We start from the raw sequence: 21,180 nt of genomic DNA on the forward strand, positions 1-21,180 counted from the left end.
CTTGGGGACCTCATTAATAACAGGCTACCATTTTAGAGAGAGGAGAGGAAAATCTGGCAAGGCGGGGATGCAGGACTTTGGAACAGCCTTAAAATGGAAACACTGTGGTGCCCCCCGCCCTGCGTCTTCCCCGCCAGCTTTCCAGGGTGCCACAGATAGAAGGGCAGGGCTGGTTTAGCGAAGCAGGGCTCCTGTCTTCATCTTCTGCTGGCCCTTGAGCAATGTCAAGCTTGAGACAACTCTTTTCCTAACTTGAACTTTTCTCTCCACCATCGGTTGTTTCTCCCCACCTCTGGAGCTACAACATTGTTAGAAAGGTCTCCTTCCCAAGTGATGACAAATGACCCAGACGCAGACATCTGTCCCCTCCTCCTCCCAACTTGAGGCTAGTTTCTCTGGCACATTCCACCCCCCACCAGAAGCCTGTTGAGCAGATAGCCACCACGGGCCGCTTAGCTCGCTGGCAGGACAATTGCATCGCCGCCTCCTGCGCATGAAACTCACGGCGTGGAGACGGTGGCGTGAAGCGGCACGTGACGCCCACCAGGGCTGGCGCCCACCTGCCTCATTCTGAGCGCTGCATGGCTTCCTGAGCAAAGGGAATCCCCCACTTCTGGAGCTGATAGGGTTTCCCACAGGAGAACATCTGTTCCCAGACCCTACCCAGGCGTCTTTTGATGTGGTGTTCCAGACCATCCCTCCTAGCCTTCTACTCGTCACAGCCTTCCAACAGCTTTAGGAAACTTGGCTCCATCCTTCCTTACCTGGTCCTTTTTTTAAAGGATCCAAGAGATGCAGCCAGGCATTCTCGGGAGAGACTCATGCCTGTGCCGCGGGCTGCCATTACCTGATCCTGAAGACACAGAATTCTCATTCTCTCTTTGCCAAACTCAGCTTGCCGACAGATGAAATAACGGTTGCCCACACCTCCGAGAAGGAAACACCACTGTAAGCAGATGTGTACTGGTGCAGTCCTGTAACTAGTGGTTAACCTGAAGTGTGGGTTTTAAATGATGTTTGAAGTTACAAGGAAATGAAAAAAACAAAATCAGAAAAAAAACCACCAAAACCTCCGTTCTCAGATGACTCTTGCAGGAAGAGTATAGACCAGACTGTAATTCAGTTACGGTCTGAAATCAAGTTGCGTAATTCATCATGAGACAAGCGTACTGATTGTATCAGAGCTGTGTAAGGTTCAGGCACCTTCCTTTGCACCCAGCCGCTGCCCGCAGTGATCATTGGTTTAAAGAAATAACTTGATGAACTGGAATAATGGAGTTAAGCAGGAAAAGGCAAAGGGATTGGTCATTAACAGCAGCTTTATAAAAATCCATTATCACTAGATTCTTGACCACAGATAGAAGAGGAAAAGGGTTGATCCTGCTTAGCTGAGAAGTTAATTGTTTCAATGTTCTCATGGCTAAATGAACTTCTTCTCTCCCTTACTGTAACACAAACTGTAATACTTATTTTTTTCACGGTGTCCGTAGTCTTAGTTACATTGAAATGCTGAATTTGAGTTTTCAAAGCGCGTTCGCATCTTGAAGCTGTAGGGTCATGCAGGGCTTTCCTACCTCGCTCTCACCACTGTGAGAAACCCGGCTATAGCCTTCGTGAAGGCCCCCACCAAGAGGGGGTTCCAGGGTCCTGGAAGGAAGGAACCAGGAAGCCCATGAAAGTCGTGGAAGGAGGCACATTGGCAGGAGCAGCAGAGAAGTAAACTTAAGGACTGGGCAGAGGGTAGAACATCACCTTTATAGTCACCTTCCTGTCTGACCCCAAGCCTTGTCAAATCCCCTTGAGGCCAAGCTAGGGCATACTCAGTGGACCGGATGCAAAGCCCCCCAAAATTGGACCAGTACCGTCGGAAGGAAGTGAGTGTCCGTTAAGCGTCCGCTCCAGGCACTTGGGGGAGCCAGGGGGTCCCTCCTCAGCCTTCTGAGAAACGCAGTCAGAGGTTTGTGTCCCCGACGCCAGGCCTCTCTTTTCACTTAGCTCTTCTTTGCTTCACTCTCCCTTCCCCTCCCTGCCTGATGTTTCTTGTCCTGGGAAGTGATGCAGTACCTCGCCTCCTGAAGGGAGACGCATTCCATACATACGGTGGTGAAGCCACCGTGCCCTATGCTGCTGGCTTTGTGCAAAGCCTGGAAAAAGTAAGAGGTGACCCCTCGACCAAAAGGTTCAAAGGCAGCAGACACCCAGGCAGTGATGGAGTGTGGGCAGCCTGCCAAGGGGTGTTTGTGTGCACGTGTCCCGGTGAGGATGTGTACGTGCATCACCCAGGTTCGGGGGTCCTGCCACTGCCCACGCATGGGGAGCATGGGTTCCTGTCTGCACGGAGCGTGCCTGTGTTCTCCCCCGTGTTGCTCCGTGGCTGGGCTCTGTTTATAGAGCTTCCTCGTGTGCTGCTATTTATAGCCCCTTGTTTTCACCTCCCAGGCTGTGTGATGCCCCTCTTTGAATGGGGGCCACCGGCCACCAACCTAGTCTGTCTGCCCCTGGCACTCCCAGCAGTCAGAGGCTGTCCTGGATGGTTTGAAAGAAAGCCTTTTCCTTTGTCATCGCCCTTCGTAGCCAGTCCACTTCAGGTCACCAGATGGCAGCCACTTAGGTCTTTTCCACTCACCCTCCCTGCTCAGCATCTGCACAGCTAGCTCGGTGCAGCCTGGCCTCAGTCCGGGTCTGAGCTGAGTAGGTCATACAAAGGAAACTTCTCCAGAAGTTGACAAGAACCCCAGTCAGCCAAGACGCTTATCTTGGGGGGACCCGATCCTGCCCCAGGGGTGCTCACTGCACTGTGTGTTGCTTGAGCTGGACTCCCTGTGGGTCCCCTCAGCCCCTCCCTGCACTCTGATGCTTCTCTTTGGGTGTGGGAGCAGTGCACGTCTACTCAAAACCTCAGGCCACAGCACTTTGTCTCCTCTGGTAGCACCAGCGGTAATGTTACCTTTCTCAGACTTTCCCAGATTGCAGTATGGGGAACATTCTACAAGGTGTGCCATCGTGTCTCAGGTGCTCTGGAAAACACGACTTCCAGAAAAATCCAAGCAGGACACTGCTTCCTCCTTATCTCTTGAACTTTGGATGATGCTTCTAGTCAAGTCCATCCACCTACCCGCCCCCCAGTAAAAAGTGGCTGTGTAGACTAATTCCAGCCTCTAGAGTCTACTTAAATACCTGCTTTGCAGTTCCCCTTCGACAAGCCCTGTGAGTCATCTTTAACCCCAGTGGAAGAATTGTTATTAAGTCAGGAGAAGTCAGATCACCATTACGCATCTTCAAAGGCTTGCACGATCCCTGGTTGGAATGTTCCAGAGAGGAACTCTAGGTAATAAACAAAACAACAAAATGGGACGGAGGCGGGAGGCGGAGTTCTGCATCCCCCTCCCCAGAACGAGGCTGTGTATGGATGCACCAGCCACCGGCGAAGCAGGGCAACCAGGAAGCAGGCTCCCCTCTCTCAGCCCCCTCCCCAGCATCTTTCCAAGGAAGCAGGTGGAAAGGCCAATTTTAGGAAAGGGAAGGCTTATCGGAATCACCTGCTGCTCAGCTTATGGCCTCTGGTAGCTTAGCCAGGGCTTGTCTCCAAAGGCAGCAGCAGGAGCACAGGGGTTACTTTCACAAGCTGTGAAAATCAAGGAAACTGAGCATCAGGAGGGAAGCTGGGGAAGCCAGGATGGGGCGGAGCTGAGGGGGGGCGGAGCTGCAGGAAGGTTTCTCTTGTGCCTTGAACTTTTTTTTTTTAGGTTCTGGAGACGATCACATTTAGATCACAGTGAGCGGTGCTGCTTGATTGGAGTGTGTGTGTGTCTGTGTGTGTGTTGCTTTCTTGCTCGTTAAAAGTAAGAAAGTTTAGGGTCATTGTATAACTTAAGATAAAGTGGTCGATCAGCTGGGAGCCCTGGTGCTGATGTCCTTAGCACCTCATCCCAGGATTTGAGAGTCTCAGATGTATGTCTTCTCACCTATAAAAGCCATTTAAAAAAATTTTATTTTATATTGGAGTATAGTTGATTAACAATGTTGTGCTAGTTTCAGGTGCACAGCAAAGTGGTTCAGTTATACATATACATGTGTCTGTTCTTTTTCTAATTCTTTTCCCATTTAGGTGATTACAGAGTATTGGGCAGAGTTCCCTGTGAAGAGCCAAGTATTTAACTGATCTAACAGAAAGGGATGATGCTGGAGGCCTGTGCTTTTTTTTTTTTTAATTTTTGTTGGAGTATAGTTGATTTAGTGAGAGCCACAAATCTGAGTTTAAGGTTGATTTTGAATGTCCAGTTTCTTATGACATCTCTTCTCTAGCTGGAGCCCAGGTATAATTTCAGCACATTGGGTGGGGTGCACTGGGGTTTACGTGCTTTGAAATACGTTGAGGGAAGTGCAAGGGAAATGAAAGGAAGTCGACATGCTGATAGGAGAAGGACTGAGGAGTGGTGGACTCGGGTTAAAAAAACCACGCAATAGGGACCTCAGAATACCTTTCTCAGACATTTTAGACTGGCTGTGATTCATCTTTCAGAAGCCACATTCTTACCACTTGGGGATGGAGACAGAAAGGAGAGAAGATGGGAGGACAGTTAAGTGTCACAGCCGGGCTCCTGGCAGCCTGTGAGCAGAGAGGGGCACACCCGCCCGCCGCACGTGAGGCGCACTGCCAGTGCTGAGGACTGAGAAATGCCGGGTTTGGCTGAGGCAGCGTTCAGTGGCAGCTCATTTGAGAACGAGCTACAGGATTCAGAAGACGAGCCTAGTCTGCACACCAGAAGTCTTGCGAGGTTCAGAGAATAGCTCAGGGAAAACCTTTTAATGCTGGGGCATAGCTCCGTCCGTGAGATTCTCTTTGAAGTGAATACAGTTCATTAACCAGGAAGATGTTTTCAGGGATGAGTGCAGAGTTAGGGAGAGCTACAAAAAGCATAATAGGCTGAAAGAATTTCCCCATGTCCTGACCCCGTTAGGTCCTATGCCTCAGAGATAATTAGTAAGAAGATGCCATTGCGGTGAGATGGGATGGTGGAAGGATGAACATGGTGATGACGGTGATGATGAGCTTATATAATGGGCCAGCCACTGAGCTAGCAATTTGTGTACTTTATCTTGTTTAATCTTCAAAATGATCCTCTGAGGTATGTTTATGCCTACTTTACAGGTGAGGAAACTGAGGCACAGAAAGGGTAAGGCACTTGCCCAAAGTCACAGAGCTAGTGGTGGGGCAAGATTTTGAATGGAGGCCATGTGGCCCCATGACTTGTAACCATGCAGGAGGCTTCTTCCCTGAAGCTTAAATGAGACAAGAGAGTCAAAAGAACCCAGTCTCCAGTAGGTGCTCAGTGAGGGCTGGCTTCCTTTCTCTGTTTCCTTTCATGCCAGGTGCGCCCCTGGTGCTTAGAGGTTCTAGGCACTTGGGCAGAGGACTCTGGGCAAAGGAAAAAGTGGGGCTGCATTTCTCCTTTGACTGGCAGCTGATTCCATGGCCGTACCAGAGGCCAGGGGAATGTGTGCTCCATGACTCTCACCCGCCCTCTTCACTTTCCAGGGCTCCCTAGTCTTTGTCCCAGGATTTTAGGTGGTTCCGGTGTTTTGGCCAAAATGGTGACTCTGACATGATTTGTTCTAGGAGAACGGAAGTGCCGTGAGAGCGGTGGTTGCTCTTCCGGCTAAGTCTGTGACCAGAAAGATGGTCAAGGTCTTCCAATACGGTCTGGTTTTGTCTTTACCTATTCTTAGGGGCTTTCATCTTACCTGGACTGGAGACAGCACAGGCCACCCCAGGATTGCTCTGGGAATGTTGAGCATGTTGATGATGATGATGATGATGGGATTGATGACTAACGTGTATTTTCAAAATACCAATGCCTTTATTAATTCAGTTAAATCTCTAAATACTCTGTGTGATAAATACCATTTGTCTCTTTCTTACTTAAGTAGCTTGTCAGGGGACACAGGCAGTAAAGGACATAGATGGGAAACACCAGAGTCTGGTTCTCAGCCACTATGCTGCAGACCACTTCCTTGCTCAGAACCCTTAAATGGTTTTCCCAGTATCCATGGGATGAAGTCCAAAGGCATCTCATTCCTGCTAGGATTATGTGCTTTATCAAAATTACTTTATAGTTCGTGTGCACATTGTGATTTTTATCACTTCTAGGCCTGGTTTGTGCCTTTGAATCCCAACTTCGATGGAACTTCCTACAGGAAGGCTTCCCAGATAGCTTTTTTTGGGGTTAGGTGTCTCCATCTTTCATGCCTATAGGCCCCCTGCCTTAGCACTCGCCATAGTATATTTTCATTGCCTCTTCAGTTCTCTATCTGTCCCACTTAACTGTGGGGACCCTGTGTCCCCTTCTTCTCATACACAGGCAGGTAGTTGGTAATTTAATCCATTAATTGATAACAATCTGTATATGGGACTGTAATAATTTTTACTGGTGAGAATTATAACCATGGTATAAATTTTAAATATTTAAGTTTTTTGGGGGGATACCATTCTATGAGATTTGCTTGCTGTTCTAGATGAGACCCCTAGTGACTGGTGTATTAAATAGTATTATCAGAATTAAACTGAACCTGTGGTCATCTGACCATTTTGAGGAGAGTACCCTACAGCAAAATAATTGAAAAACCCTTTCCCACGATCCCCAAAACAGAGAGACAAACCAAAAACACCTCTCTTTTCAAGCAACCTGAAGCATCTGTCTACAAACTGCATAGTTCTACTGGTTTTTTCATATGTCTGTCCACAGAAACTATTGGTATTTTCTTCTAGAAGTTGCGTAGTTTTAGTGCTTACGTTTAGGTCTATGATCCATTTCTAATTAATTTTCCTAATGGTATGAGTTTAGGACCGCAGTTCATTTTTTTCTAAATGGATCTCTGATTGTTCTCTCTTTTCCCCCATTGTGTTGTCTGCATATTTTTTTGTCAAAAAATCAGTTGACCACACACACGAGTCTATTTCTGGACTCTATTTTGTTCCATTGATCTATATTTCTGCACTTACACCAATACCACACTGTCTTGTAGCTTTATAGGAATAATTCAGGTAAATATAAATTCTAGACACTCTTCGAGAGTTCTAGAAAACTCATCAACTGGGCAAACTATGATAATTAGCTGCAATATCACATCATAACAGGTTTCATGCTTTTAAAATACCTGGTGAGTCCCCTGCCTCAGATGATCTAATAATATCTGAAATCAGGCTGATAGTATGGGATGGGTAGGAATTCCTGATCTAGTTCAACCTACCTTCATAATTAAATATGGGAAGAGACAGGGGATTCTGGAGCCCCGACTGCACTAGTAGTACTGACTTCAGGCACTGGTTTCAATTTTGTCTCCCATCCCACCTTTTATAAAACCCAGTAACTAGGGCCTTACACAAACCTGGATGAGAAATGGCAAAAAACATATTAGTAGGAGCTACAGAATGCCCAAGGAATCGGTCTGTAACTTAATCCCATATTCCAGAGTGGACATTCATCCTACGTGAAAGACCTGACTAAAGGTTCAGAATATTTAAGTAAATGTGCTCTTAGAGACCTGAAAAGGATAGGAGTAAAAAGTATATGCTGTGTATTTTGGGGAAAGTAGTTATTCTACACAAATAATATCAGCTTTAAAAACTTAATATCCAGAGTGGTTTTTATTTTTGAAGGTACGATTTTCTAGAGTCTTTTTGGTAAGGTGTTTGCCTGAGAAAGCACAATTTGTCCACCTTGCCCCGGGATGAGACTGTGCCAGGGGCTACATGAACACAGCCAGAGCTCTGGGGACTCTTTAGGATGCTGGCAGCGGAAGGAGTCTTAGAGAACACCATTCAAAGAGGGACACAGAGATTCCGTGAGCTTGCATGGAGTCCTACCAGAAGAACTAAGATTAAAACCCAGGTGTACAAGCCCTGTGTCAGTGTGCTCACACAGGATGCATGCCTGGCCCCATACACACACACGGAGGAGTGTCGATGGTGCAGTAAGCATATTAGCTTGAACCAGAAGAAACTGCTGTTTGGGAGGTCAAAAAAGATCGAATATCAGGGATTTCCTACGGTTCCCTTCTTCTGTAAATCCTCAGATGCATGTAAGGCCACCGTGAGTTTATATGCAGCATGGGCAGTATCTGATGGTCACTGGCGTGAAAGGTTGGTTTAGGATTAATCCAGGGATGAGTGTGTTGAGGAGGCCATGGGATGATAAGAGAGCTCTCAGGAGATTTGCTTAGAGGAAGCTTCTGGCAAGGAGGAAGGCAGGCCCTCCAGAGTGGGCTGTGTGACTCTGAGGCAGAAGCCAGATCCACGCCATTGATGACCCTTCACTGCCAGCCGAGATGGTTGTGAGGATTATGAGATGACGAGATGATGCTGTGAGCGCTGAGGTGCTGAGTTTGTAAAATCAGCTCTGCTCTGCTTTTGGTTCTTTTTCCCTCGTTGGATTAAGGACGCTTAGAAAGATGTTCCCAGTTCTGACCATGAACAGCGAAGCATGAGGAAATGCTTTTGTTTGGTCGTCTGCTGTCAGATGGTGTCAGGTTCTTAAGATCTCTTTAGACTAGAGATAAAAGATTATATTTAATAAGTGCAAGAAAATAATATTTGAAGCCCACTTTTTAAAACTCATCTTTTTTTTTTCCCCCACCAAGGCATCAATCATAAGCTATTGGTCTGATTTGGCTGACTAGATCTCTTTCTTGAGGTGTGGTATCTTTCTCTCTTTCTGTCTCGCTCTCATGGTATTTTTTTCTGTATCTATCTCCGTGTGTGTGTGTGTGTGTGTGTGTTTCTCTGTCTCTGCTTGCTCTGTGTACCTATGACTGTCTCTTTCTCCCTTCTCTCTCTCTCTCTCTGTCTCTGGTGTATCCAAAATTTCTGACTCAGAACAGAAAGCTTCACAGTTGGATTCACGTGTTGGTGTCTTTTCCCTTTTTGCCCTTGCAGTTCCTCCAGGAGTGATACAAAACGGAACGCGGGTTCTGAGCCGAGGCCTGTTTCCCGGAGTCCGGCCGCTGCCAATCTCTCCCATTGGAATGACAGCAGCCGTGAGGTAAGGGAGAAGCTGGCTGGGCAGAGCCCACCTGCGGAGTGGGAAGGACACTGTGTGTCCCACGGGGCTACTCGAGGGGATGGAGAAGACCAGCCTCTAAGTAGTAAAGACAGAAACAGTTTGGGTGTTTGAAAAAGTTCAAGGAGCTCCCAGGGACCCCAGTCCAGGTGCCAACTTCTCCTTCTTGGGCCATCACATTATCCTGGTCTCTTTGCAGATTAAATGAAGACAGATGAAACTAAGTTGCTTTATTCTAAAAAGGTGGGGTCAGGTGAACAGAAGGCAATGGTGGGCAAGTTAGTCATTAGATTCTAGGCTAGCTGGTCGACCTCTAGACTTAGCCCTGTCTCTTACCAGTCCTTTGACTTTGGGTGGATGTCTGACCTCTCTGGGCCTCAGTTCCCTCATCCATGAAATCCTCTAGTCCTGGGAAGGGTTGCAGTGGAACTCCCATGCAAAAAATCATGTGTGAAAAGTGCTTTGGTAAGTGATGTATAAATACCAGGTGGCATCAGTCCCCTGCTTCTGAGAACCCAGTCAGTTGCCAAACCACATGAACTCTTCCTTGGGAAACTTCTTTCCTCCATCCTTCTCACCTCCTCTGCCAGCCCCAGAGTAGGGTCTGTCGCTAGTTTGGAAGCCTCACACGCACCAGTTTGAATGCCTTCCTCCTATTCCTTGCTGCTTCTCTGCCCGCCCTCGCCCACCCATCAACCATCGCCAGACTGATTTCCTAAAATGTGCCTCTCCAGCTGTCTGCAGAAGCATCCTCCTTGGCTCCCACCACATCACCCTGATGTCCCCCTGGTCCTCCCATCTCCTTGAGCCAAATTTGTTCTCCACATACATCCAGTGTTTGCCCATCTTATTCATACAGTTTCCTCTCTGTCGGTTTCCCTCAGACCCCATATACAAGGCAGCATATCCTTCATGGCCCATCACAAACATGACTCCTTCACAGAGCTTTTCTGCACAGGCCTCTGAGCCAACATCAGATTAATTTCTCTTTTCTTGGAACCCATAAGCCCGTGCTTTGGTTGTGACCCTTTGATGAGTGACCCTGTGTTTGTGTGTCCCTCTGTCCTCTGTGGTTTGCTTGCTGAGGACAGGGGCTGGGTCTCACTCACTTGGCTGATGTCTCATTGCACGTTGCACAGCTACTTGTTTAGAAAAGGCCTGCCATGCTGAGCTGCATCCCTTCACAGCATCACCTTCTAGCTTCTTTCCTGCACTTTTGGATCCAGTTCACCCCTAATGGCGATTTTGCTTTCATAGTGTTTCATGTCCCAAAGGAAACCATCCCAGGAAGTCTGTTAACTGGGCCCTGAGGGACATGTAGCGTCGAGCTCCCTGATGTGAATCAACCATGTGGAGATTCTCCACTCACTTGTGTCTTTGAATCCTCCCAGCAAACCAACTACTTTTGCTAGGATGGAAGTCCTTAATCTTCAGGGCAGGCACTGGCATTTGGAACCTGCTAAGGAGGAAAGTTGGTAGGAATTAGAATAGTCACAGAATGATAAAAACCACCTATCATTTCTCTTAACCAGACATGGTGATACTTTCCAAAAGTGTATGGGAAGGTTCTTTTTCTTGTACTTCTCCCATATTTTTCTTAGATATCCTGAGATCGGTAATTGAATTCATAAATGGTAAGCCTCTTCCATGAAGCCAAAATATCCATGCCTTGGCCTCACATTATGAGAGAGACATTCTGTTTTCCATTCTTTCTTAAAATTGTTTCTGCCTAACCTCCTAGTTTACCTTTTTGGTTGAGAAGACTTTGAGACCGTAGACTGTTCTTATGGGGAGTAACAATCTACTTTCCTGAGCAGATGCTAGGTACAGACTTTCAGTTTGTCGTCTTCAGCATCTTTTCAGTGCCTTTGAAAGCAAACGAAGCTCTCCACGTGGCTCCAGCCATTCCATCAGAGAAGGGAAGAGCCAGGCAGAGCGAAGGGAGGCCTGAGACCGGGCTGGCCTTCAGCAGGAGCTGCTCCTAATTTTAATTCCTAATTTTAATTATTACCTTCATGGCATATATTATTGCAAAAATTTACTGATTAGCCTCTAGAAGCATTATGTAAAATACAATTTTTTTAACTGCTTATGTTCTGGTTAGAAGATAGCATAACACTACAGCAAAACAATGATGTCTTGTTTCTGGTAAAAGAGTTGCTCCTCATCCAGTCCAGCCAGTGCCTCACCTAGGCTCCTTCCACGGTAAAAGACCACAAGCAGGTTCAGGGCTAGACCTATCCATCAGTCGGATCCAGTTGGGAGACAGAAGCCACACTAGGTACTCGAATAGAGAGACTTCAAAATAAAGAACCGTTAACCAGGTAGAAAGTTATTAACCAGGCAACTGGAAGGGTAACAGAGAACTCAGGGTATCACGGAGGAAACAGTTGTAGGAAGCAGCCACATCCCCTCAGGTGAGGTTGGAATGACTGCCTCTCAAAGCTGGACCTCAGACCTCAGAGGAGGGGCTGGGGCTGGGATCCAGACCTCTTAGGAGGTACCACTGAGCTGGGCTGGAATCTCTGAGCTCAGAAGAGGGACCCGTGGAAGGACCAGAGGTATCCCTAAGGAGAAAGCTCCTGCTAGGGCACGTACCTCTCAGAGAACGTGAAGAAGTTGGGTCTCCAGTATTGGAAGAATCACGAACTGGATTCAGCAGCTACTATAGGACTGAACTGGCGCTGCAGAGGGGAAGAGGCATTGCTGGGGTGATGCAGGAACAGGAAGCACACAGGAAGGAGCGTGTCCCCTCTTCCTCCACCCCCTTCCCAGTCTCTCGAAGGCAGAGCCAGGAGTGCTGCAGACAGGTGGCTTGCCCAGCCCAGCCTGCCCCAGCTTACGAAACACTACAGTAGGCTGGGGTTGGGGCTGAGTGACAATAGCTTCATAACGTCTGTCCCCCTACAAAAGCGCTCATAGTCGAAGAGTGACCTTCCTCAACATCACAGGAGGTTTAAGCAGAATCATTTCAGTGAAATGTACAACCGCAGTGTGCAGAAACTAGACAAGTTCCCATTTGCATAAATAGAGATAAAGAAAACCATTGTGCATTAGCAGTCCATTATCCAAATACCAATTCTGCACTTTCCACCTCTGTTTAAGAGACATTAGTGAGAGGAATGTCACAGGCTCTGGAAGATCAGGGACCCTTGCTTATAATACCTTTGCCCTCTTTATGGCCCAAATAGGAGGCGATGTGACACTTTCAGGAAAAATGAACATAAACATAGCTAGGTGGGTATTTACGGGAGACTGTGTAAAACCCATTAAGAAGTGTTTGGAGGGGAGGGGGATCTTATTTTGCTTTTTCACATTCATTACAATTGCATTTTTTTTTTAATTTGGCCATGTGTCAGTTGAACCTAAATTCAACTAAGGTTAAAGGGAAAACAGGGCTTCCCTGGTGGCGCAGTGGTTGAGAGTCCGCCTGCCGATGCAGGGGACACGGGTTCGTGCCCCGGTCCAGGAAGATCCCACATGCCGCGGAGCGGCTGGGCCCGTGAGCCACGGCCGCTGAGCCTGCGCGTCCGGAGCCTGTGCTCCGCAACGGGAGAGGCCACAACAGTGAGAGGCCCGTGTACCCGAAAAAAAAGGGGGGGGGGGGAACAGTCCAGCAGAGAATAGAACAACAGCAAACGTCATCCACCAGACCACGTGGCAGTGACCAAGGGTCCCTGGGGGTGTTCACATGTTTACAGGGGTTGCTGCCCCCATCAGTTCAGCTAGGGCTGGCAGGAGGGCCAGATAGTCATTAGCACCCCCTGAAGACCTGTCTCCTACTCTGCTTTGTGTGACAGGTTTTCTGTGTGAGTCTAAGCAACTTCTCCTTAAGTGAAAATATTTGTCTTTCAGGGATTTTTTTTTTCCTCCCCTGAGTGGCAAAGGCCATGTTTGTTTGTCTTAACTCTGAAACTGTTATTGACATAGATGAAGTGTTACTTTTATTAGCTGATCATTACACAGCTTGTATTTGCTGGGTTCCTTTGCATATAATTATGATGTGTAATCTCCTTGTAAGAGTATCTGTCAATAGTATAATTGACTTTACAGTGTTGACTTTTTACTCAGTAACCTCAGGGATCGGCCCATCCTTAGACATCGGAAACCTGCTTATTTTTAAATTTGCTTTTGGGCAGAGAGTCCTCAAGACACATTTTCCTCAAAGTAACTGCTCCCACGTCTCATAGTTTTATGCCCGTGTTTTCTGCTGCATCTCCAGTGAAATTTCTTGCAGAGAATACACTGAATAGGCCAAACAATTCTAGTCCAAGAAGAACTGTTTCTGGAACTCTTGGGAAATGGGAGCATAAGACTTCTTATTTCATAGAATTATGGGCTGCTTCCCAGGTACAGGCCATAGCAATCTCCTGGGTCTGAGCCACCTTGTTTTCAACTCTTAAGACTTTTTGACCCCAAGTGACCTCTCAGGTGGCAGAGAAAAATTAAATGTCCAGGGCTTGCCAGAGGATTGAGAGAGAACTGGTGGGAGGGCCATCCTTTGTATGTCAAAAGAGCCCAGAAATTGCATGCATGAACTTGGGAACCAAGTTTCCTGGGTCCATAGCCTGCAGCTGTGTGACCTTGGGCCAGGTGTACCTGGGCTTCTCACGAGAAAACCAGCACCTGCCTCATGAGTTATTAGGATTAACACACAGTTACATGCCTGGCGCACAGTAAACATTATACAGGTGTTCAATAAATAAATAATTAGAAAAACAAACAACCCTATTCATAAATGGGAAATGACTTGAACAGACTTATGTCCAAAGAAGATACACAAGTAATCAATAAGCACATAGAAAAATGCTCAACATCACTAATCATTAGGGAAATGCAAATCAAAACTACAGTGAGATACCACTTAACACCCATTAGGATGGCACTACCAAGAAAACAGAAAATAATAAGTGTTGCCAAGGGTGTGGAAAAATTGGAACCCTTGAGCACTGTTGGTAGGGTTGTAAAATGGTGCAGCCACTGTGGAAAACAGGATGGCAGTCCTCCAAAAATTAAAAATAGTAACTAACATATGATCCATCAATTCCACTGCTGGGTATATACCCAAAAGAATTGAAAGCCGGTTCTTAAAGAGATATTTGTACATCCATGTTTGTAGCAGCATTATTCACACAGTAGCTAAAACGTGTAAGCAACTCAAGAGTCCATCAGCAGATGAACAAACAATCAAAAGGTGGTATATATACACACAATAGAATATTCAGCCTTAACATGGAAGGAAGTTCTGATACATGCTACAATATGGATGAACCTTGAGGACATTTATTTTAAGTGAAATAAGACACTCACAAAGACAAATACTGTATGATTCCACTTATATGAGGTACCTAGGGTAGTCTGATTCATAGAGAATGTAGAATGGTAGTTGCCAGTAACTATGGAGAGAGGGAATGGGGGGCGGTAAATTGTTTAATGGGGACAGAGTTACAGTTTTACAAGATGAAGCGTTCTGGAGATGGATGGTGGGGTTGCCTGCACAATGTTATGAATGTATTTAATGCCACTGAACTGTATGCTTCATAAAGGTTAAGATGGTAAGGTTTTTTGTTTGTGTATTTTATCACAAACTTTTAAAGAGGAAAAAAAATGAAATGAGTAATGGAGAGAGCCTTATGGATTCATCCAACCTGCCCTCCACAGACCTTCCCAAGTCCCCTTTCTGGGTACCTGAAGCTCAGTCCCAACCCCCAGGAAAGGCTTTAGATTGGGCTTCTGTGCCACCTTGAGGACAGTGCACATTTGTGGCAAAGCCATGGTTTTGAGGAGTCATGACAGTGGTCTAAACCATAGCATGTTGTAAAATTATAAGGAAGTTCCATTTGATCACCCACCTAAGACTGCTTAATTTTATATGGATCTCTAAGAACCTCAGGTGAAAACTGTACTTCCCGTGGAACAGGAAGCAAGTCAGAAATTAATGGTTCTGTACATACAAAAGATTAATACGTAAGGTCCTGTCAATATAGAGTCACCAGGAAAACCTATGTATCAGCTTTAGATCTACTCCTTGTCATTCTCTTTGTCTTTCCCTTGGAGAAGATGTTCATCACAGGAGTTTAGGAAGCCTGCAACCTTCAGTTTTAAGATAGGGTGGGGACCAGTTATACAAGTGGAGGGAAAGTTTGCCACTGATCTTTTTCTTTTGTATTGTATTTTGTTTTGTTTTTAAAAAACCAAGTACCTGTCAGATTTTATCTTCTGAAACCATGGTCTTTGAAGGCAATTCTAAAACTCAGTATTAGGTTATGCTTGGTGGGAAGGAGAGGAGGAAATATTACTAAAGGGAGCGGTTAAAGGGAAAAGGAAAAAACAATACCAGGAGAACAAAGGATGCACAAGAGTTCCTACTCGGCTGCCGGCTCGGCTTTTTGTCTTGACTTCTGTCTCTTCTGGTCCAGAAATCTAAACAATGACCAGCAAGTTCCCTGTGTAAAATTTGATCAGCGTTCTGGAGCTGCTCCTCGTGTTTCAAATCAATGGCATTTGTTTGAAAATCCAGGTGGCTTTTCCCATTGTATCTAAAAATCCCCTGCTCTCCTGGTATGCAGAACTGTGCCAAATGCAAAACGGTTCATAGAGAGTTTTAGGATCATTCCTGTTGTGTTCTGCGATCTAGTACAGAGAGGGAGTCACATTTACCTCAGTCTTTTAAGGGGACAATTTGCAGCTCATGGGAGAAAATTGTGCTCCTTCCTGCCCCCACCCTGGAGGTGATCACTGAGACAGAAGTCCTGGAGTTGTTGAACCCATATGCTTCCTGGCAAGGGCTACCCAGCTGGAGCAAGCATCAGAGGCCCCTGCACCTGCTATCTGAAAGATAACCATAATCCCAAATTTTGTATTTACTATTCCTAGGTTTCTAAAAGTATTTTTGATATCTGTAAATACTATATTTAGTTTTGCTTGGTTTTGAGTTTTATATAACTAGAATGATATTATATATCTTCTTTCCAACTTGCTCTTTTTATTCATTATTAAGTTTATTTGGTTTGCTGCATATATAGTTGTAACTGATGATGATTTTCATGGCTGTATAATATTCCACTATGTGGCTATACCACAATTTTTTTTAACACATTTGAATTGTTTAGAGTTCTTTGCTGTTACAAGCAAAGCTGCTATGGAAATTCCTATACATGTCTCCAGTTTCATTTAAGATGCATGTCCAGGTGTGGGAATTGTTGGTTTGTAAGGTATGAACATGCTCAACTTTACCAGGTGATGACAAATTGTTTTCTAAAGTGCTTGTATCCATTTACACTCCTACCAGCAGAGTATGATACTTCCCTTTCCTCTTCATCTTCACAGTCATTTGGAATTGTCATACTTTGCAATCTCAACCCATCTAGTGAATATGTGACAGTATCTCATTGCATTTTAATTTTCATTTCCCTTCTTACTAAAGATATTGCACAGTTCTTCATATATTTAATTGGCTGCTTGAATGTGCTCTTTGATGGATTGCCTGCTCAACGTTTTTATTCATTTTTCTATCAGGTTGTTTCTCTTTTTCTTATCTTTGTAGGAGTTCTTTGTATATTCTGGATATTAATCCTTTATTGACTATATGTGCTGCTAATAACTTTTCTAAGTTTGTGGATGGTCATTTCACGGTCCATAATAATGCCTTTTGATGAACAGAAGCTCTTAATTTTCATGCTTAGTAATCATTTTGTAATGAAATCTAGTGTCTTTAAAAAGTCCCTGTTCCAAGATTGTATGGTCTTCTGTAGTTTTTTTCTAAAAGATTTAAAAAGTTTTTCCTACTCATTTAAAGCTGTAATCCATCTGGAGTTAATTATTTTGATTTTTTCCAGCAACCTTACTAAATAAAATAAACCGCCTTAGTAACTTTAATAATTTATCTGTAGATTCTTCTATGTATAAAATTATATCTTATATAAATAATGGTGTGGATTTTTCTAATTCTTATATCTTTTATTTTTCCTGTCCTATTGCAGTTAGGACCTCTGAGTAAAAGTAATGGTAATAGACATCTTTATATTGTGTCTTATTTTAAAGGGAGCTGTGTTATTGATGAACAATTGATAGAATGTTTGTTATAGGGTTTTTTTAGGAAATATACTTTATCATAACAAAAAAAGTTCCTTCTATTTTTGGCTTGCTATGATACTTTATCATAAATGGTTGTTGAATTTCATCAACAAAATGTTTACATCATTTAAGATAACTATAAATATTTTCTCTCCTTGTTTTTTACTTGGTGAATTACATTATCAATTCCCAATTTTGAGTAAAATCTTCATTTCTGATATGCTTATGATACATATATTTTTTACATATTGCTAGTGTTGGTACGCTAACATCTTAGGTATGAATTTTGCATATTTGCCCATGTCCATGTTTCTCTAGTGCTATTTTTATTTAGTTTTCATGTCAGGATTACATTATTCTCATATACTGAGTTAAAAGAGTATTCGCTATTAGATTCTCTGAGGTTAGGTAAGATTGGAGTTATCCATTGCTTAATGTTTGATGGAACTTACTTGCAAAACACTGTGGAGCTGGTGTTTTCATTGTGGGGTGATTTTTTTTTTTTTTTTTTTTTGCGGTATGCGGGCCTCTCACTGTTGTGGCCTCCCCCGTTGCGGAGCACAGGCTCCGGACGCGCAGGCCCAGCGGCCATGGCTCACGGGCCCAGCCGCTCCGCGGCATATGGGATCCTCCCAGACCGGGGCACGAACCCGTATCCCCTGCATCGGCAGGCGGACTCTCAACCACTGCGCCACCAGGGAGGCCCCATTGTGGGGTGATTTTTAACTATTGATTTAATTTCTTTAATGATTAACTTATTTTTAATTTATTTTTAAATTCATTTTGGTAACTGTAGGGATTTGTCCATTTCACCTGTTTTCAAATATGTTGGCATAAGGTTGTATCTATTCTCTATTTCATTGATTTCTGCTACTTTATAATTTCCTTTCTTTCTTTGAGCTTATTCTTTTTTGTTGTTTGGTCTGGATTGGATACTTTTATTTTAAACTTTTCTTCTTTTTATATAAAAGTTTAAGGTTATAATTTCCTTCAAACTACTGCTTAGTTGCATCTGTAAGTTTTGATACCTTTTATTTTCATTATTGTTACATGTTCAAAGTATTTTCTAATTTCCATTTTGATTCCTTCTTTGACCCATACATGTTTTTAGAAGTGTGTCTTTAAATTTTCAAACCTAGGAGGAGATGGTTATTTCTTATTTTTGCTTTTAGTTACCTCTTCAACATTGATTATTAATTATAATACATTGTGGTCAGAGAATTGACCTGTAAGATACTGCTTTTTTGATATTTGTGGAGACTTGCTATGTGGTCTAGTAGTGTATATCACTTTTTATAAATATTTTGTGTGTGCTTCAAAATCATATACCTTCTCCATTATGAGCACATGTTCTATGTATGTCCATTAGATCAAATCTACCTATTAACCATGTCTGTGTGTGTCTTGGGAGGGGGGTGGTGGAGGGAAGGAAGGAGGGAGGGAAGGAGATGTGGGTTTGATCATTCCTCCTTATAGCTCTTCCAATTTGGGGTGTATTTTGAAGCTATCTTATTGGAGGTCTCCATGTTTAGAACAGTTATATCTTCCTGGTGAATTGAACCTTTATGAATGTTTAATGACTCTCTTTATCTGTAATAATGATTTTTGCCTTAAAAATCTATCTTATCTGGTTTTAATGTAGCTACACCAGCATGGCACGATGTTTTTCCTCCTTTTACTTTTAACCTGTCTTAATCCTTATGTTTTCGGTTCATCTCTTATAAGCAGCATATGGCTTTTTAAAAAATCTGTGTTAATGATCTTTACCTTTTAATGAAGATTTTTAGCCCATTTTAAATGACATATTTGGATTTATTTCTACCATCTTAGTTTGGATTTGTTTGTCCCCCCTTTTCCAGATTCCTTTCTAACATCGTTTTAAATTGATCAGATTCTTCCTCATTCCTTTTTCCCCTCTTCTGATGTTTTAGAAATTATATATATATTTCTCTTCTTTTAGTGTTGATCCTAGAACTTTTAACATGAATATTTTAAGATGTGTAGAGTTAATCAGTATCTTTAACCTCCTGATCAATACAAGGCCCCTGGAATGCTTTAACTTCTGTTCTCTCCACCTCCCAAATGATATGCTACATTTGTCTAGGACTTTAGTTCTATTTCAGTTTCTTGTTTGTTTGGTTTTTTTAAGTCAGTTGTTATTAGAGTCAGCCCTCCGTATCCACAGATTCTGCATCCATAGATTCAATCAACTGCTGATAGAAAATATTTGGGGAAAAAAAAGAATTCCAGAAAGTTACAAAAATCAAAATTTCTTTGCCCTGTGCACCAGCAACTATTTACATCGCATTTACATTGAATTAGGCATTATCAGTAATCTAGAGATGATTTACAGTGTATGGGAGGATGTGCATAGGTTATAAGCAAATACTATTACCATTTTATATAAGGGACTTGAGCATTTGCAGATTTGGGTACCTGTGGGGGTCCTGGAACCAAAACCCCGCAGACACCAAGGGACGACTCTATTGTATTGTCTGGTCAATACCTGATTACATTTTCTTTGCTTATCATTTTTTTTCTTGCATCTGAGACCTTTCCTTTTGTTTCTGTTTTTCATTTTTATTTTACATTGGAGTATAGTAGATTTACAATGTTGTTAGTTTCAGGTGTACAGCAAAGTGATTCAGTTATACATACACGTATATCTATTCTTTTTCAGATTCTTTTCCCATGTAGGTTATTACAGAGTACTGAGTAAAGTTCCCTATGCTATACAGCAGGTCCTTGTTGATTATCTATTTTATATATAGTAGTGTGTATGTGTTAATCCCAGCCTCCTAATTTATCTCTCCCCTCCACCTTTCCTCTTTTGTAACCATAAGTTTGTTTTCTAAGTCAGACCTTTCTTTTTGGATCATTTTCTTTTTTTTCCTGAAAAATATTCTTAAGAAGTTCCTATAGATGAGTATCTGCTTTTAATTAAAGTCTTGAATTTGTCTGAAAATATATTTATTTTGCCTTCATTCTTAGACAATAGTATTGTAGTTTGACAGTTTTTTTTTTTCTCTTTCACTTTGAGAATATTGTTCCACCTTCACCTGTGTAATTGGTTTTATCTTAATTGCTACTTCTCCTTAGGTAATGTGTTTCCTTTCTACTCCTTTTTTTTTTTTTGTATTGTCTGTGATGACTATGATGTATCTAGATTTGCATTTCTTTTTATTTATCCTCCATGGGACTTGTTGGCTTTCTGAATCTGAAGATTGGTAACTTTCATCAAAACTAGAAAATTCTCAGCCATTTTCTATTCTGGGATGGGATCTTCCCCATTTTTCCTTTCACCCTGGAACTCCAGTTAGATTTATATTGGATCTTCTTACTATGTGCCATATTACCCAATCTCTCTTCCATATTTTCAATCTCTTCATCTCTCTCTGCTGCATTTTCTATCATATCTTTAGCTCCATCTTTCAATTCACTAATTTTTTTTACTTTTTTTTTTTTACAACTCAATTACATTGAGTTTTTTAATTTCAGGGATTATATTTTTTCAGCTCTAGAAATTCTATTTGATGCATTCCAAAACCTGTCTGCTTCTTTTTGTTTTTGCTTTGTTTGTTTGTTTTTTGTGGTATGTGGGCCTCTCACTGTTGTGGCCTCTCCTGTTGCGGAGCACAGGCTCTGGACGCGCAGGCCCAGTGGCCATGGCTCACAGGCCTAGCCGCTCCACGGCATGTGGGATCCTCCCAGACCGGGGCACAAACCTGTGTCCCCTGCATCGGCAGGTGGACTCTCAACCACTGCACCACCAGGGAAGCCCAAGTCTGCTTGGTTTTAATAATCCAGTCTTTCTTTCTAATATTTGTCAATTCCCTCTTTTATTTTTTTATACATAGTTTACATTCTGTGCCTAATTATTGCAATATTTTCAGACTTTGCAGTTCAGATTCTATAGGATGTTTTTTCTGTTGTCTCTTTATGGTGGCTTGTTTCTTTTGTGTTTAATGATTTTTTTTTTTTTATTGTGAACCTATGTTCCTTAAAACCTTATCTGTGGGAATTCTTTGTGGCCTGGGTTTAAAGT

At 43.3% G+C, this 21,180-nt stretch overlaps 1 protein-coding gene across 3 annotated transcripts in view; it reads left to right on the top strand.

Annotated features, from left to right (window-relative positions):
- Positions 1-21,180, top strand: part of FOXN3 (forkhead box N3) — a 244,073-nt gene that overhangs the window by 210,215 nt on the left and 12,678 nt on the right. For all 3 annotated transcript variants that reach the window (XM_060095736.1, XM_060095737.1, XM_060095738.1), the window contains one exon: positions 8,936-9,041. In XM_060095736.1, coding sequence (XP_059951719.1) covers positions 8,936-9,041 — 106 coding nt within the window. The remainder of the gene's footprint in view (positions 1-8,935; positions 9,042-21,180) is intronic.

This window comes from Mesoplodon densirostris, chromosome 4 (assembly GCF_025265405.1).
Source record: "Mesoplodon densirostris isolate mMesDen1 chromosome 4, mMesDen1 primary haplotype, whole genome shotgun sequence".
Lineage (NCBI taxonomy): Eukaryota > Metazoa > Chordata > Mammalia > Artiodactyla > Ziphiidae > Mesoplodon > Mesoplodon densirostris.